General features: G+C 47.5%; 1 protein-coding gene across 18 annotated transcripts in view; it reads left to right on the top strand.

The window, feature by feature from the left end:
* Nucleotides 1–301: 301 nt before the first annotated feature.
* Nucleotides 302–18,163, top strand: part of SLC44A2 (solute carrier family 44 member 2 (CTL2 blood group)) — a 119,758-nt gene continuing 101,896 nt past the window's right edge. For 7 of the 18 annotated variants that reach the window (XR_015732792.1, XR_015732791.1, XR_015732790.1 and 4 more), the window contains exon 1: nucleotides 7,135–7,240. Coding sequence is in view for 8 of the 18 variants with exons in the window: in XM_087888491.1 (XP_087744617.1) it covers nucleotides 7,204–7,240 (37 nt within the window). In the remaining 10 variants the exon portion in view is untranslated. Of the gene's footprint in view, nucleotides 370–7,115; nucleotides 7,241–9,638; nucleotides 9,749–11,672; nucleotides 11,731–18,163 lie in introns of those variants that run through there. The other 11 variants (XR_015732788.1, XR_015732787.1, XR_015732789.1 and 8 more) reach the window with 6 other exon arrangements.

The following is an 18,163-nucleotide window of genomic DNA, read 5'->3' as shown; positions in this document are numbered from 1 at the left end:
CAGCATGTATGGATTGAGGGGCCATCAACGTCATAGCGGTATCAAACATTTTGGCCCCACAGAAACTGAGGAAATATGCGCGTTTGCGCTCGGCAGACAAGTTTGTGTAGTCGTTTGCGATTAAAAAACAGTCAAAATGGGCCACATATGCCTCCCAAGTCTCAGTAGCCGGATTGAACGGAGGAAATGTCTGTGAGGACGCCATTACGTTGTGTCTTAAGACTCACGCCTCTCCTCACCTCAGGCTGTCAGTTTACCTCAGGCTCAACTCACACCTACTATTGTTAATTTGGCAGATTCAACATCCCACCTTGGTCGCCAGTGGTGTGTTCTCGAGCAGACGATGAATTACAGAGGTGGATTATAACGGTAAGTATTTATTTACCTCACAGCTACAGCTCTAACACAATTCAGAAGAAGTACAATACGAAGAACCTCGAACTCAGCCTGACAGCTCTTTTATACCAACTGTCGGACAGCTTAACCAATAGGAACATCCAACGTTACAAAGTATGCCAACAGGGGCCAATTCTCTTGAGCATGCTCAGAACACAACAGTTGGAGAATTCTTAAAACCTTGGGGCAGTCTTGTCCATGTATATTGACAATGTCTATGCAATTTAGAGTCTTTCCACTCAAAGGCGAACAAGTTTTGGCTATCAGGGTGCAAGGGTATAGTGAAGAAAGCATCTTTCAGGTCTATGACTGAGAACCATGCGGCTGAATGAGGGATGGTCCCCATCAAAATATAGGGGTTCGGGACTATCGCATGGAGTGAGACCACTGCCTTATTCACGGGTCTCAGATCTTGTGCCGGCCTCCAACCCCCATCTGGTTTCCTTATGGGCAAAATTGCAGTATTCCATGGGGATTGAGTTTCTTTAAGTATCCCTGTGGCTAAGTATTTGTCAATTAAAACTTGAATGGCTTCTGCCACTTCTTGAGAGACATAATACTGGGGCACTCGGATGGGCTTGTATCCCAATTTCAATTTGACTTCTACTGGGGAGGCAAATTTAGCTAGCCCAGGGGGATTGTCCTCTGCCCACAGGGTAGGAACATTAAATTCTTCCCATGCACTTTCCTGAATTGAGTCTTGCATTAACATTAATTGCCAAGTTTCCTCCACTGGATGTGACACTTGTCAAGTACTGTCCATTATCATTGAAGGAAATGGTGGCTCTCATTTTAAAAAGTAGATCTCTTCCTAACAGCGGAACTGGGCATTCAGGCATATACAAGAATTGGTGTTCTACTAGGCCGTTCCCAACCTTGCATTTAACCAGTTTCAGGAGGCTGTGTGTGGCTGGTGTATCTGACACTCCTTGAACTCTGACTTTCTTATTTGACAAGGGGGCCACTTGTTTATTAATTACTGATCGACTGGCTCCGGTATCAATCATCATACGGACTTGACGTCCTCCCACCCATAAATCCATCATGGGCTCCGGGGGTGGGTCCATGGGGCCCTGGCCTCTTCAGTTGTCCTATTCCATCTCGGCTAGGCCGATTACTTCCTCATCCTGGTACGACTGGCTGGGTTGTCGTCTGTCACTGCCTCTTCTTCCTCTAAAAGCTCCTCTCGGGGTTCCTCTCAAACTTCTTCCCCTAAGCATAGGTTGCCCATGCCCTCAGGATACTCCTCTTGATTCCATCCTTCTACGGGGGCACTCTCTCTGCCAATGTCCTTCTTCTTTACAGATGGCACATTGGTTGGCTCCTAAGGTAACTCTTCCCAGAGCCAAAGCTAACATTTCAGTCCTCTTTCTCTCTCTAATAACTTGCCTTTTTTCCTCTTCTCTATCTCTATTCAGGTAGACTTTTCTGGCAACTTCTAGGAGTTCACTGGTAATTTTTCCTAGAGCTCCGTCCAATTTCTGTAATTTTCTCCTGATATCCATGGCACTTTGACTGATAAATCGTTCATTCAACAGGTATCTATTTGCCGGATTTTCTATGTCTATCCCAGTATGGATTTTATAGGATTCTACTAATCTAGTCAAAAAGGTCTCAGGACTCTCATCTTTTTCTTGGAGTATAGTGGCGGTTTTGGCATAATTAACAGGACCTTTTGCTGCCTCTCGTAAAATGTTTATGAATAAGAGGCGGTAGGCATCTAACAGAATCTGGTGTTGGTTATTATTGGGATCCCAATTGGGATCAACTTCTGCAGCTGCGGCTGCTTTTTGCACTGCATTTCCATTACCTGGATACATTCGGGTTAAGACCTTTTCCTTAGCGATTTTGAATTTTTCTCGGTCCTCCAGGGAGAGTAAGGTGTTTAATAATTGCTGGATGTCTCCCCATGTGGGTCTATGAGTTTGCATTATTGTACTGAATAGATCCACTATTTCATTGGGCTTCTTGCTAAACGGGCCATATTGTTTTTTTTTTTTTTTGAAAAAGTTTTATTTTAGATTAAAAATAATTTTTTTTAAAAAAAAACACAACAACAATAACATAAAAATATCATCCTTACAAACAATTATAGACAGCATCTCAATCGGTTAAAATCATTTCGTGCTTACAATTCTCCAAATCTCCTCATAGAGCAATTATTCTTTACTTAAACTGAAGATAAATATTTAAACATTTCATATATGCTATCTCATCTCCATACTTTTTTGTCAAACCATTGATAAAATATCTCCCATATCAAATAGTATTGTTTATCTTCCTGTTCTCTTATTTCAAATGTCAATCTACTCATTTCAGCACAGTCCAACATTTTCATAATAATTTCTTCATCGGTAATTATCTTCTCTCCTTTCCAGTTTTTGGCAAATACAATTCTGGCTGCTGTTAAAATGTTCACAATTAAGTATTGTAATTCTTTATTAATGGGCCATATTATTGTTTCCAATTAAGTAGATCTGTAGTTGTGAAAGGCTGATATTGGAACAAGGGACGAATGATGGGCTGTCCCTGGGCATCAGTTCCATGACTCAAAAGTTCCCTCAAGGGGGCCAGAGTTTCTGCCTTCTTCAAACTCATCTGGCTTCGAGTTCGAGAACTAATAGGTTTAGATTCTTCTTCTGTTTCTTCTTCCCCCTCACTCTTAACTTCCCATTTGACTTGCAGTTGGCGTCTCCGAGGTTGGATGGTTCTCGGCACCATATCCACTGGCAAGGGTGGATAGGGTTTTGTTTTGGTGGCACGGGATGTGGTGCATATGGGGGAGGGCGACTAACTTCTTTCTCATCCTCTTGACTGAAAACTTTGGTTTTAACTATCTTTCTGTTGGTCCTACTTTTCTCTTTCATCCAACACACTCTCACACATTCCATCTGACATTTCTTAAGCCAAGGGGGAGCTGCCTTCTGAGTGATCTGCCACTGGTCTATGTATGGATATTGATCCCAACGGCCATCCCGCGTAATGATCTGATGCACCTTGGATATCACTATTGGATCCAACGATCCTTCTTCTGGCCACCTTATGCCAAAGGTAGGCGATACATTTATACAAAACATCTTCAAGGTATCCGGATCACACAGGGGACCACCATAGTCTTCACTAAAGGCACTCTTAAAATTGGCTAACATGCATTGTAACGGTGTCCTGGGGACACTATTACGACCACCCATCCTAACAACACTACCACTGACCCACGGTGCCTGAAACTCAAAGGTCACCAGTGGAAACTGCAGCGGTTTAACCACCCACACAATCCTAACAGGAGACTTTAACTCCTGAGACTTTAGGACACCGCCTTGTCTCCTAGGAGGGTAATCAAACCCCCTCTTCCACCGGAAAGTCGGTGGGCTACCCCTTTTACATATACTTGCCTGCAGGCTTCCTTCCTGGCCACTCGTGGAGATTTCTGGATCTGGTCTGACTTGAGGATCCTTTGACTGGTCTGTTTTGCCAGCGGGTTCACGGCACCTCCTCACCAAAAGATTCTGTAGACTTCAATGGAGTCTTGGTGGCCGGCCGGTGGATTTTCCTTGGGAAGGCGTCGGTCCTGCTGGGACAGCCGTCAGGCAGAGCAATGGTCTCTGTTCCTCAGTCCCTTTGTGCAAGTTGCCAGAAAATGTTATGGAATGAAAGACTGAAAAACATTCCTGGGTCATCCAGATACAGTTTATTGCGCAGGTTCAGAGCCAGATTTGTACCTGAAATTCTGAACCCTGGAAAGCTCTGATATAACTGCTTATATATACCTTCGAGACCGACTTCTGCCACCAATAGCCTCCCACCGACCAGTCCGCTCCCACAGAGAGGGTCTCCTCAGGGTGCCATCGGCCAAGTTATGTCGGCTGGCGACACCCAGGGGGAGGGCCTTCTCTGTGGGAGCCCCAGCCCTGTGGAATGAACTGCCCCCAGAAATACGTAAGATCTCCGACCTCCGAGTGTTTCGCTGCGCTCTGAAGACCCTGTTGTTCCGCCAGGCCGGGCTATTAACATAACGTTTTAAATTGGGGTATTTTAAATTTCTGGGATTTTAATTGGAGCCTAATTATTTAATGATTTTAAATTTTAACTGTTGTTTTGTTTCTGTGTTTTTAAATAGGCTGTACACCGCCCTGAGTCCTTCGGGAGAAGGGCGGTATAGAAATAAAATTATTATTATTATTATTATTATTATTATTATTATTATTATTATTATTATTATTATTATTATTATTATATGTTTCCAAGACAAAGGGTTTGGTGAGCACATGCATTTTTCCATATATGGTTAACATACACTTGTTATATGATAATTGACACTTCCTAATTACTAAACCATATATAGATATATTACCAATAATGGGATTTAGCTGATTTTTTAATATAATCTCCAAACAAGCACATTTCTCCCTTATAATAATGTGAATAGAGAGGGTCCTTTAGTGTTCATGTAACTGACCCTGTATGATTCCTACTTTATTCACATTAAGAGCAGCTATTGGCTATATTCAGACATCACAGAAAACAATGAAGTCAGTTAAATACAGATAGTCCTCAATTTAGGACCACAATTCAGCCCAAAATTTATGTTGTTAAGTGAGAAATTTGTCAAGTAAGTTTTGCCCCATTTTACGACTTTTCTTGCCACATTTATTAAATGAGTCGGTGCAGTTGTTAAATTAGTAACCTGATTGTTCAGTGAATCTGATTTGCCCATTGATTTAGCTTCTCAAAAGGTTGCAAAAGGTGATCACATGACCCAAGAACACTGCAACTGTCATAAACGTGAGTCAGTTGTTAAGCATCTGAATGTAAATCATATGACCATGGGGATGCTGCAACAGTCATAAGTCTGAAAAATGGTCATAAGCAGGGGTGAAGTGCTCCCGGTTTGGACCGGCTCGGGCGAGTAGGTAGCGATGGCAGAGGGCAGTTCGGAGAACCGGTAGCAAAAATACCTCCCCCCACCCAGCCTCCAGTTTGCTTACCTTAGCTGCTGGTCGCAATACTTGCCTTGCTTCGCTTGCTGTAATCCCTGCAATCCATTGCATCAGCAAGCAACTGAATCTCCCTGCCTACAATCAAGCTCATCGGTGAGCAGCTCTTTCTGCCTGCCTGCTTCCCTGTAAGTTTTTTTCCCCTTTGGGAGCTTTAAAAAAATAGTTAATTGGGGGTTTTTTTAGTTGTTCTTTTTTTAGACCTAGCCATTTAAAGTTTAGGAAGTTTTAAATTTAGCTGCTTTTATATAAAAATAAAAAAAAATAATATTTCTGCAGCTTTCTGAGATTTTGTGTGTTTTTACACAAACACACAAAATCTCACAAAGCTGTATGTGGAATTTTGTGTGTGTAAAGTGTGAAAGTTGGGTTTTTGGACTTTTTGTGGCTGTGTGAGGTTCCTGCTTGTTGCAGGGACCATTTTGGGTCTAGCACAGCTGCTTTTACATTGTGGGTGAGCCAGTTGTGTTGTGTTGTGTTGTGTGTGTGTAAAGTGTGAAAGTTGGGTTTTTTGGGCTTTTTGGGGCTGTGTGAGGTTCCTGCTTGTTGCAGGAGCCATTTTGAGTCTAGCACAGCTGCTTTTACCCTGTGGGTGAGCCAGTTGTGTTGTGTTGTGTTTTGTAGGTTAAAAAAGGGCAAAAAAGTGACGTCAACTTGGCCATGCCCACCTGACCAACAAGCCATGCCCACCCAGTCACCTGACCACCAAGCCCCACCCACTAATTAAGTTGGAAGCCACAGAACCGGTAGCGAACATTTTTAGATTTCACCCCTGGTCGTAAGTCACTGTTTTTAATGCCGTTGTAACTTCAAATAGTCTTTAAGTGAACTGTTGTAAATTGTGGATTACTTGTACTGCATAATCAATTTTTGGTTTAATGTGATATATGGATCCAGAAAAGGATGTGGAGTAATTATGTCTTAGTAACAGTAATTATTTGTGAATGTAGCCAAGGATGTAACAATGTGAGAATGACAGGCAGTAGAACATTTGCTCAAGACAAAATTGGGGCTCATGGGTGGGGGGGGGGCAGGTCAGATGGAGCCACTTGGCACTTTCTAGATGTGATGTCATTCTTTAAACTTCCATGGATCTTGGGAATTCTGAACATTGTAACCCTGGAATGCTGGAAAGCATCAGCTTGAGCAAGGCTAGGTGTAACTGAGTGAAAAAAGAAGAGAGCTGGTTGCAGGCTCCTCTGTTTACACCAGCAGCTAGCCGAAGGATAACCAAATTTGTTCATTGGATTAACTATGCTTAACTCAGGATTCACACAACACATCAAACTGAAATGCAGCTGAGCATTTGTAACTCAGGCTGTCTTGCAAACACAAAGTTCCAACGAATTTAGGAACCCTGAAATACAGATGGAAACCCAAGTTCACTTCACCACAGTTGCTGCCCTCTTGTTTTGAAAACTACATCCCATGGTGGGGAGAGGTGGGGTAATTTCTTTTCGTGACCGAGATTTTTGGGGTTGCATTTGGTTGAGAAAATCGAGCGTCGAAGTCTCTCTTTGGAAAAAGACCGGCGTGGAAGACTAAACCAGGACTCTCACGAAGTCCTAAGGCTGTTTCTGTAGATGGCTGTTCGAGCGCAGGCAGGCGCTAGTTAAGGACCATTGGTCGAGCCGGCTCTTGGAAAGGCAACGCCGCCGCCTCTTCTTCTTCCCCCATCTTCTGCTGATTTGGTTAGTTCGGCCCCCGAAAGATCCAAGGCGCCTCATTGGGTAAACGCAGCAGCTGACTGGGAAGGAGGGTGGGGAGGGGAGAAAACGAGAACGCGAGCAAGGAAACCCAGAAGGCGGATGGGATGGCGAGGGAAGAGGAGATTTACTATGGCAAGCACGGTAAGCCCCAATTGAGCGCATTTATTCCCCGCCCTCTTCTACTCTGGGCGAGGGACAGCAGCAGGTGGTCTTGGCCGGGTACGGATCTGGGAAGCGGTGGGCCAGGTACCTAGTTTAGGCTTAGCCGCGGGTCGCCTCTGGGCCAAAGGAAAGAATCTTGGCGATCTCTTAGGCTGACGCAGTCACTGGTTTTGCTTCGCAGCCGTGTAGCAGCTTTCCTCAGATCTGTCTTGGCTCTCAAGGCGGATTCGGAAGATATTGCAAAAAATATCTACTGTGGAAAAACACGCCTGCTTTTTGCTTGACTTTAGCCACTAGGAAAGTAGTAGGAGGGTAAAAGAAATAAACAAACCAAACAGGCTTACAATCAACGCAAAGGAAAACCCTTCTGTTCCGGTCAATTCGCATTCCACCACTCTCGTTTCCGCCATTCCCGATTTAATGTCTGAGTTTACAAGTGCCTGAGACTATGCGAAAATTGGAGTGGATCGTTTATGGTTCAGCAAGTTGTAAGGCAATCTCTTGGCATATTACACAAACAGATTTACAATAACTGCCCAGAGTCACTATGAGTTTGGGTCATATAAATTTAAGTTATTAATTATTATTAAAGCTAAAGTACTGTAGTTCTCTTATTTGGGCATATTCCGCATTTTGTGTTCTGCCTATTTCAAAGGGTCTGGGTGATTTGTAACAATCATACATTTATACATCATACATTTATAATATACATTTATAATCATACAATTATACATCAACATATAATGAATGCCACAGTCCCCTGATGTAATAAAACCAACTTTTGCAAAATGGCCCGGTAAAAAAGCTCATCCCCACCAAGTGCTCCCTGGAACAGGATGTTGTCTTCTGCCTCATGAATGCCTGGGGCTACCTTGAGAAAAAACTATAGGGCTATGTGAATATAGCTGTTAGATTTTAACTTGGACTTTTTTTTCCTGAGTGTTGTGATAATCAAGTCTATCTCAGAAGTGGTAGGAAAAAAGATTAATCAAATCAGGATTATGTGGTCATCCCTGTTGATTTGTGTACTTGTGGGATCTTAAATATGATTGAAAGACAAAAAACAAAACGGGGGCCTAGATTTGAAATATGTTGTAAATATATATTTAAGGCTTAAATATAATAGACTATATCCTAGACCACGGTCTGCATTACCTACAACAAGGGCTTCTGGTAAGGAATGGGGTAAGAATACGAACCAGGAAGAATCTATTCAAAAAAAGACTGGCTGAGTTTATCCAAAAGGCTTTAAACTAAAATTGTGGGAGGGGATGACCAATCTTTAGACTCTTTAGGTCCTACCGGTAATCCCAAGCATAAATCCCAAAACAACTAATCGAAGGAGGCAGAGAGGGATGGGAGGAAAGAAAAATTCAGATACAAACTAGGACAGTGATCACCAACCAGTGATCCGTGGATCACTGGTGGTCTGCGAGAAAATGTTGGTGATCTATAGAGAAATCTTTGCATTTCTCTTGAGGAGCTGGCCGAAGTTCCCACGCCGCTCACACTTTAGCGCTTTTACTCCCAGGGACAGGATGGGAGAGAAGTGCCCGGGGTCAAGCTGTCCATTGCTGTCCATTGCAGCTAGAAATCTCAAATGTGGCCGAGAATAAACATTTCTCTTGTAGCCAGCCCAGACGCTATATCGCCTTTCTGCAAACTCTCGTCTCTCAAGAAGCGCGCTCTGAAGTGGCACAGGAAACTTCAACCGGGCTCCTCAAAAGACGAGAGTTTGCAGGGGGCTGATCTAGTGTTCGCAATGGACAGCAAAGCTAGGCTTGACTCCGGCTGCTTCTCTCTGTTGTAGTGCTTATCAGACATGGATTACCGCTCCAAGCCCCAAGCAGCAGGAGGCTACCTTTGCGCCACCAGCTAGCATAAATATACCACAGCGAAGGCGGAATGCTGATGCCACACAAATGCAAGTAGCGCTTTGCTCCCACACCTTCCAGCCATCTCTACTGCTGCTTCAGTCCGCTTGAGCTGCCCCCCCTCTACAACAGCATCATTATCTCGTTCCATCCAGCGAAGGCTGCACTGCATTTTGCACGTTGCACCACCTGCAAAGTTGTACATTGCACGTGCCACCCCCTATGGTGGAGATTTCCAGCCCCACCATGGGCCAGTCCCATATGCCAGAGGTGTAGTAGTCATAGGACTGGCCCTTTGTTCATCCCAGAGCAGCTCCTCCACCCAGGTGCAGTGGCCTGTCAGGGAACAGGCAGCTCCCCTGCAGGCCGGTGCACCTGGGTGGAAGAGCTGCTTCGGGATGACCAAAGGGCCAGTCCTGTGACTACTACAGGACTGGACCGACTTTCCCACCAATGTCAGCAAGCCACCGTCAGTCTGCCCATCTTTGTTTTCCTTCATACAGATTGACCAAGCTTCTTGACAGAAGGAACATAAAAGAGGTTTCCAGGCTGTGTGCCTGAACAGGCACTTTCTCTTGGGCCTCCCACCCGCAGGCCTCGCAGAAACAGACAGGTAGGCCCGAAAGGCGGCTGAGCCTCCGCCCCCCCCCCAGTGGTCTGCAGGATTTAAAATTATGAATTTGGTGGTCCAAAAGATTGGAGACCTCTGAACTAGCAGATGTGGGAAGTATACCTAGGGTCAGCCATAAAAGACTGAGATGCTGTACACTAACGCTTAAAAGTTTGGGGAACAAACAGGATGAATTTGAAGTATTAGTACACAAGGGCAAGTGTAATATAGTTGTCATTACTGAAACTTGGTGGAATGAAACTCACAACTGAAATTACTGATGGAAGGATATAAACGGACAAGGGCGATGACGAGAGCCGGATAAAACCCCGGGCCAGGTTTTTGTCCACAAATTCTCTTAATGCAGCCAATTCAGGGTCCGACATAAAATACAACCTCGCTACAGGGAACAGTGAGTCTGGGATTAAGTCAATGGGACAATAGTACGACCGGTGTTGGGGCAATTGGTCTGCCTCTTTCTCGCTAAAAACGTCCACAAAGTCCGAGAGATCAGCCGGCAAAGATACCGCAGGTGGACCCTGCACCTGGCCTGCGCAGACTTGACGAGTATGATCCACACATTGCAGGCTCGGGAACGACATAAAATTCTGGGACCAAAGGATGTGTGGATCATGAGTCCGAAGCCATGCCAGCCCTAAAACCAAAGGAAAATGTAATCTGGATGTGATATAAAATTGGATGGCCTCCTCATGCTTACTGATGGTCAGACGCATGGGTTGAGTGGCGGCCTTAATCGGTCCAGACAGAAGCACCCGACCATCAATGGTCTCCACGACCATGGGAGGATCCACTGGACATGAGGGAATGGCAAAGTGATTGGCAAATGCTTCGTCCATGAAATTGGTCGTCGCACCGGAGTCCACCAAAGCATGAGCCGGGATCCCTTGGGGGTTATTGGCAATGAAAACTTTGGTGTTTAAAATCAAATGACGAGGGGGGTCCAGAATCCACCTCGGCAGGGCATGAGCCGGTGTTGGTATGTGCCTGACCCAGGGTCTCCCCTAGATCGGGCTCTGGCCATTTCCCGACAGGGTAGACTGTGACTGTGGTATAGGACCAGGAGCCGATGCCCTCCTTCTTGGGGCAAGAGGCAGCAAAGTGTCCAGGCTCCCCACAATATAAGCACAACCCCCCTGCCCATTGTCTATCCTTCTCAGCTATGGATAGGCGGGGTGTGGCTGCACCGATTTCCATGGGCTCCTCCCTTGGAGCCAGAGCCTCACGTACAACTGGGTTCACACGGGGTTCCTGATGGGCACGACGAAAGGGCTGGCGCTGTAACCTCGCATCAATTCTGAGGCACAGACAAAACAGCTCGCTAAGAGTCAGAGGAATGTCCACTCTAGCCAACTCATCCTGTAATGCCTCTGACAAACCCTCCTGGAATACATCCAAAAGTGCTGCCTCATTCCAGGCTGAATCCTGGCTTAACAAACGAAATTCACTCATGTATTCCTGTAGGGGTAGCCGGCCTTGCTTCAAGGACTTCAACCATGTGGTGAATGTTTGTTCTTTGATAGGGTCCTCGTACATTTGCTGCAAGTGCTCACAAAACCCCCAAAAGTCATTAAGCAATGGACTGTTCTGGACCAACGGGCGTGGCCCACTGAGCTGCAGGGCCAGAGAGCAGGCTGATAATGAAACCGACTTTATCTCAGTCATTGGGAAAATCTTCAGCTCGCAAACTCATAAATTGCATTGTCCAAGGAAAGCTGGGAACATTTCCAAATTACCAGCAAACTTATCTGGCACAGCTACTGGGCAGTTTCTCCGAGGAGGAGGAGGAGATGAAGCCATTTGGGCTGAACCAGCCGGCCAGCCATCGCAGTTAACAGCTGCCGAAGCTGCACATTCTCTTCCCTCAGCTGCTCCATCTTAATCAAAGTTTGTGTGTGTTTTTTTTCAGGTAGGGAACAAACTGTTCTGCCCCAGCTACGGACCCCAAAGAACACAGCATACACAAAGTTTGTACAAAGCTTAATTTACTAAAATAACAGTCTTTCTCAAAACAAAGGCTGTTAATAAACTTTCTTAACAGCCTACAAGAAACCAAAGATAAAGTAATCACAATCTTACTAAGGTTGGCAGAAAGCCCAGAAGCAATTTTGCAGAGAATCTAGACGCGAAGTAGAGGGAACTAAAGTTGTTCCCTACAAATTACTTCAGTCAGCGTTCCTCCTTAAATAGGCTAAGGGAGTGGCCAAGCCTTATTCTCGAGGAGATCTCCTCCTGAGGAGCCACTCCTGCCTTTTGGCAGCTCTGCGCATCCGTGCATCGAGAAGAGGCTCCTCCTCTTCGTCCTCTTCACTTAAAGGAGCTTCTGGAAGTTCTGAAGGCCCTGGCTGAATCCCTGCCTCTGGCACCACATCTTCTCCAGCCTCCTCATTGTCTGACTCGAGTGCCAGCTGCACAGGCTGCTGGCACAGCACCACACCAGCCCCCTTGCTGTCAGAATCAGCTACAATCCGCACAGGCCGCTGACGGGCCACCACAGGGAGAGGGAGCTGGTCTCAGGGTAGATGTCACTTCAGGTTTTAGCAAACTGCCATGGAAAATGGGGTGGACCTGCTTTAGAAACTTAGGTAATTGCAGTTCCACTGCCATCGGGTTCATAATTCGAATGATGGGGAAAGGTCCCACAAACTTGGATCCTAGCTTTTGGGATGGTTGGAGGGATTGCAAGAAACAAGTAGAAGATATATTCTATCTCCAACTTTAAACTGTTTAGATTCCACCCTCTTTTTGTCAGCTTGGGCTTTGTAAGCTGCTCTGGCTTCATCAAATGCTTTGTGTACTACTGGCCATGTTGTTTTCAACTGTTCCATCCACTCTTTTAAAGAGAGGGTAGTGTGTTCATTAGTGGTTAGTTCTGGCATAGCATTAAATTCTTGTCCTGTAGCTACTCTGAATGGTGTGAACTCTGTGCTGGTGTGGACCACATTATTATAGACAAGCTCCGGAAATGGCAGGAGGTCAGTCCAGTTATCTAGTTGATAGTTAATAAAGCACCTAAGGCAGTGATGGTGAACATTTTAGGCACCAAGTGTCCAAACTGTATGCACACATGTGTGAAAAGTGTGCGTGCATGCACAGCAGAGACCTGAAGACCAACTGGCTGGTGGGAGGAGGGGCATCCCAATACCTGCAACTCTGCCAAAGGTGAGATCTTTTTCTTTCGGGAGCTTCTGTTTCATCATTTGCAGGGAAACGGAAGTTCACAAAAGAAATGCCACAGAGAGCTGAGCTGTGGCAATGGTGCACGTGCCCACAGACAGGGCTCTGTGTGCCACCTGTGGCACACATGCCATAGGTTCGCCATCATGGACCTAAGGCCGTGATGGCGAACCTATGGCACGCGTGCCACAGGTGGCATGCGGAGCCATATTAGTGGGCACGCCAGCTCAGCTCTGGGGCGCATGTGTGCGCCGGCCAGCTGATTTTCAGGCCTTCTAGGCCCACCAGAAGTAGGGAAACAGGCTGTTTCCTGCCTCTGCGGGGGTGGGGAAGGCCCGTTTTTCTTTCTTACCTGGCTCCAGATCCTCTCTGTGTATCTGGGAACGGCGAAAACAGCCTTTCACACTCCCTTGGAGGCCCTACGGAGGCTGAAAGGGCCCATTTCCCCACTCCCGGTGGGACAGGAAGTGACGTTTTTTCCTGTCCCCAGCCTCCAGAGACTCCTAGAGAGGCTCTTAGAGACTCCTAGAGAGACTCCTAGAGACTCCTAGAGAGGTTCTGGAGGCTGGGGACAGCAAAAAATGTCACTTCCTGTCCCACCGGGAGTTGGGAAATGGGCCCTTTCAGCCTCCGTAGGGCCTCCAAGGGAGTGGGAAAGGCTGTTTTCACCGTTCCCAGATACACAGGATTTGGAACCAGGTAAGAAAGAAAAACGGGCCTACCAGGCCATCATGTGCCAGGAGGGGGGGAGGGGGTTGCACACGCATGTGCGTGGGCATGTGCGCGCGTGACCCCCGCCTCCCCTCTCCTGGCACGCAATGGCAAAAAGGTTAGCCATCACTGACCTAAGGTATTGCTCTAGAATTGAATCGCAAGCCTGAATCTGATTGGGGTGTGGGATTGTTTATATCCTTGTTTACTCTAACATGAATTCAGTTTGACACAGTTTGGAGCTGAGGAGAATGGAGTCTTCAGCCAGAACAGCAAAGCTAGCCGATGAGCCAATGGTTGGCTGGCCAGAGGAGGAGGAGAGAAGTCGCCAAGCAACCAGTTCTCATCTTGGTTGGACAATGTGACAGATTGTTTTGGAAAATTGAGAAATTCTTACTTATACTGCGGTGGAAAGCACGGGAACTTTCAGTACAGGCTTTCCACCAGTTCGTGCCAAGATGATGTATCTAAATAAATTTGTTCTTTGAGGAAACGGAATGCCTCGGAGTTCAATTCGTGATGGGTGCATTACTTGGAACCTAACACTGAATTAATTCTTTATGTTGCCCCATTCGTTTGAGGATGATGACTAGAACTAAGGCCCTGCTCAGTTCCAAGAAGGTCCAGAAAGGGTTTCCAGAACTTCGATATGAATTGGTCTGATATAATCCGATGTGGGGCACCATGTAACCGATATATATGCACAAAGAACAGTTTTGCCAGGGTCCTAGCAGTGGGGATCTTTGAGCATGATATGAAATGGACCTGCTTGGAAAAAAGATCTGCAACAACCCAAATCACTGTGTTTCTGGAATACTCGAGCAGTTCCATAATAAAATCCATAGAGATCTCTCTCCAAGATGCTGAAGGGTCTGCAACTGGCTGTAAAAGTCTAGGTGTTTTTCCCTGCTGCTGTTTGGCTGCAGGGAAAGCTAGCAACAGGGCAGCTAGCAACATAACTTTCTATGTCCTTGTTCAGAGAAGGCCACCAAAATTGTCTTTTCACCAAAAGCAGTTTTTATGAATCTGAAATGATCCACCAATTTGGAATCATGGCTAGCTTGCATAATTTTCCTAATTCCTCTCACTGGCAGGAACATATAGTTTGTGGAAACCCAGGGTAGGTTATCTCTTATTGTGCAGCTGGTTTTGTGGGTCTGGAACCACTAGTCCTTTCCCAACGCGTGTTTGAATGCTAAAATAGTTGTGTTGTCCAGGGGAGAGGGATGCAGTTTCCCTTGTGACCTGGTGGTGACTTAGGCCGCTAACTGCAATGCAGTCAGCATTAGTTTCACTATCTCAGCTTTTATACTGTTATACTCTGGTAATCTAGACAAAGTATCTGCTAGGAAATCCCCCCACCCCACCCGGGGTAGGTATTAAAGAGTGATGTTGAAATGCTGGAAGTACTGTGCCCAGCAGGCTTGTTTAAGGGGACATTTTCTGTGGGGTTGTCAGGGCTTCTGGGTTCTTGTGATCATACTTGGAAAGTGATTTTGTTCCCCTCCAGAAAATGCCACCAGGTCAACAGAGCCCATCTAACTGCGAAAGCCTCCTTTTCCCATACTGTTCACTTCTGTTCTGTGTCAGTCAGCTTTTTGGAGGTATAGGCACAGAGTTGGAGTTTCCCCTTCTCATCTTCCTGGAGGAGGACTGCGCCCACTGCCACATTGCTGGCATCAGCTTGAATCACAAAAGGCTTTTCTGGATCCAGGTACTTAACTACCGGTTTGGCCAAAAAAAATCTTTTTAGTTTTTCAAATGCAGCTTGGCATTCCATAGTCCATTTTAGCGGTTGACTTGGTTTGGGCTTGTCCACCTCCCTCATTTTCAGCAAATTAGTGATAGGGAGGGTGATTTGTGCAAAGGAGGAGATAAACCGGGTAAAAATTTGCAAAGCCCGGGAAGCTTTGCAGTTGCTTTCTGATTCAAGGAGTTTCCCACTCAAGTACCGCTCACACCTTTTCAGGGTCCATCTCCACACTTGGTGAGATATTCAGTACCCTAAGCAATCAATCATATCTTGATGGAATTCGCACTTGGAAAGCTTGGCGTAGAGTTTGGCAGCCCTGAGTTTTTTCAGGACTGCCCTCACTAGTTTTATATCAGGGATCCCCAAACTACAGTTCACGGGCTGGATACGGCCCGCCAAAGCAATTAATCTGGCCTGTGCAGCAACATGAGTTTGCCCCACCCACCTGCCGGCCCCTGTCCTTCGGCTAAGTGCAGGCCTTACTTTTGCCGGCAGCTGCGGTGAGCAGAGCAGTGCAAGTCCTGCAGGATGGAACTGGAAGGTAAAGCCAATAGTGGGGGAGGGAAATCCACCCTGGACCCGCTGCGCTAGGCTGAAGGGCCACCTCGGGGGTGGGGGGCTGTGGCCGGTGAGCCTCAGCCGCCTTTCAGGCCTGCCTCTTGGCTTCTGTGGGGGATGCGTCACCCAGTGCAGCACTCTTCCCTGAGGGCTGCCTACTCGCCCATCCACTGGCAGGACTGGTGCGGAAACAGTGCATCACCTTGCGCCCGTACTTGGCCTCTTCCCGCTTGGTCGCCGGCTTCTTGATATGAGCAGAGGCTGCTAGTTGGAGTGAGGGGAACTACAGTGCTGGGCTCCTGCAGCTGCGAGTGCCAAGGCATAGCTAGAATTGGAAAAAGGCTGCACGGCCGTGGTGGAAAGAACTGGAGCAACACCCAGCAGCTTGGATGAGAGGGTGTGAGCAAGGCGGTGGCTGTTCTCACTGGTAACGGAGCCCACTTCACCAATTCGCGCCTTACTACAATTGGCTGGGACAGGGCAGGTGGTTGTCCAATGCATCCAGCCTGTGGGACCACATTCCTCTCCCCTGTGCCTCTGCCTTTGGCTACTGCTCCCACTGCAGGCAAAGACAAGGTGAGGACAGTGTGGGGTGGCTGCTGCCTACTTATTCCCATCTCTTTTGCCGTGCTGTTGGAGAACAGGTCACCGCTGGTCATCTCCTTGGCCCCCTGGCAAGTCTTGCCCTTGGCCTGCATGTGAAGCATGTTTCCCTTGCGCACCTGACTGCAGAGGTGGGTGCAGGAGAGGGGCGCTTTGCCAGCAGGCCCTGCAGGAAATAGAGGAAAGTGCGTTATTTCCCTGTCTGCTTCCAGACTCAATACATGGCACCCAGCTGGGCTTCTCTGAAATTTTGTGGGGGGTGGGGTAGGAAGTGAAAAAGAAGTGATAAAAAAGAACACCACTTAGGGGGGGCCGAAAGCCCTACTAAGCAGGTATATACAAAAGTATGAAGGCTATTGTTTAACGCATTGTAAGCCGCCCTGAGTCTCCGGAGAAGGGCGGCATATAAATTGAACCAATAAATAAGCAATAAATAAATAAGTGGCAGAAGAAGGCATTTGAGCCCCAGGCACTGGTTTGGGTAGCGCCCGGCCAACTTGCCCACTTGCACGGAAGGAAACCTGGCTATGCACGAGCCACACCTTCCTGGAATTTGGCTGCAACCCTCCACTCAGAACGGAGATGCAGCGGAGTGGTGGTGGCTGCAAGGCAGAAGGCTGTCTTAAGTCCAGGGAAGGATCCTCAGCCTTGGGGCTCCATCTGAAGGACCTGCATTGCTCGGGCAGCGCCCTGAAAGCGCTGTGGAGCTCATGCAGGTCCATTAGGCCAGTGCTGTCGCCAAGGCAAAGTGGCCAGCTAGAAAGGCTGAGTAGAGGTGGTTAAAATAGCCCATTCCCAGCACGCAAAAGGCAGCCACCGCGAGTGGGGAAAGCTTAACCCCCATCGGCGCTATGGCTGCCCAAGGCCAGCAGGGATTGCGTGCCTCCCTCCATTTCTTCTGGGTCTGGGCAGCCAGGGCTCCGATGGAGATCTGGTTTTCCCCACTCCCGGTGGCCGTTTTTTGCCTACCGGGCCTGGGCATGATTTGTCACCTCTACTTGCCTTTCTAGTTGGCTGCTTTGCCTCCTTCAAGCTGCGCAGGTCTGCCAAGCGGCGGTGGAGTTGCCACCCAGGAGCTGCCAGGTAGAAACCCCCGATGATACGCCTCCTTCATTGAGCTGTTCAACAGGGAGAGCAGAGCCCTGCCCTGATCTGCGAGGCAGCAGCTCCAGAGTGCTTTTGGGGCACTGCCCTTCAGATGGAGCCCCGAGGCTGCAGTCCCTTCCCTGGACTGAAGGCAGCCTTCTGCCTTGCAGCCCCCCCTCCCCAGCTGCATCTCTGTTCCAAGCTGAGGGTTGCAGCCAAATTAGGGGAAGACGCAGCTCGTGTGCCAGTTGGCAAAGCAGGGCTGGTGAGACATGAGTGAGCTAGGGAGTGGGGGCCGCAACAGCGTTTTCACTCTCCCCCCCCCCCCCGCTGTTTGGCTGCCTGTCATTCTCCCGCTCAGCTGCCTGCTTCTGAAGGAAGACAGCCGTCTCTGCCACTGGAGAGGGAAGCAGGAAGGGCTGGCTGGCCAGTGGATCAGCGCTGCTGAACCCCCGTCTTGGGGTTTCCTCCCTGGGGCAGCAAGGGATTCCAAAAGAGGATTGAAACCACCA

Source organism: Pantherophis guttatus, chromosome 2 (genome assembly GCF_059756535.1).
Source record: "Pantherophis guttatus breed Tessera chromosome 2, ASM5975653v1, whole genome shotgun sequence".
Classification (NCBI taxonomy): Eukaryota; Metazoa; Chordata; class Lepidosauria; order Squamata; family Colubridae; genus Pantherophis; species Pantherophis guttatus.
Note: the sequence above shows the minus strand (reverse complement) of the source record. Positions and strands in the feature narration are given on the sequence as shown.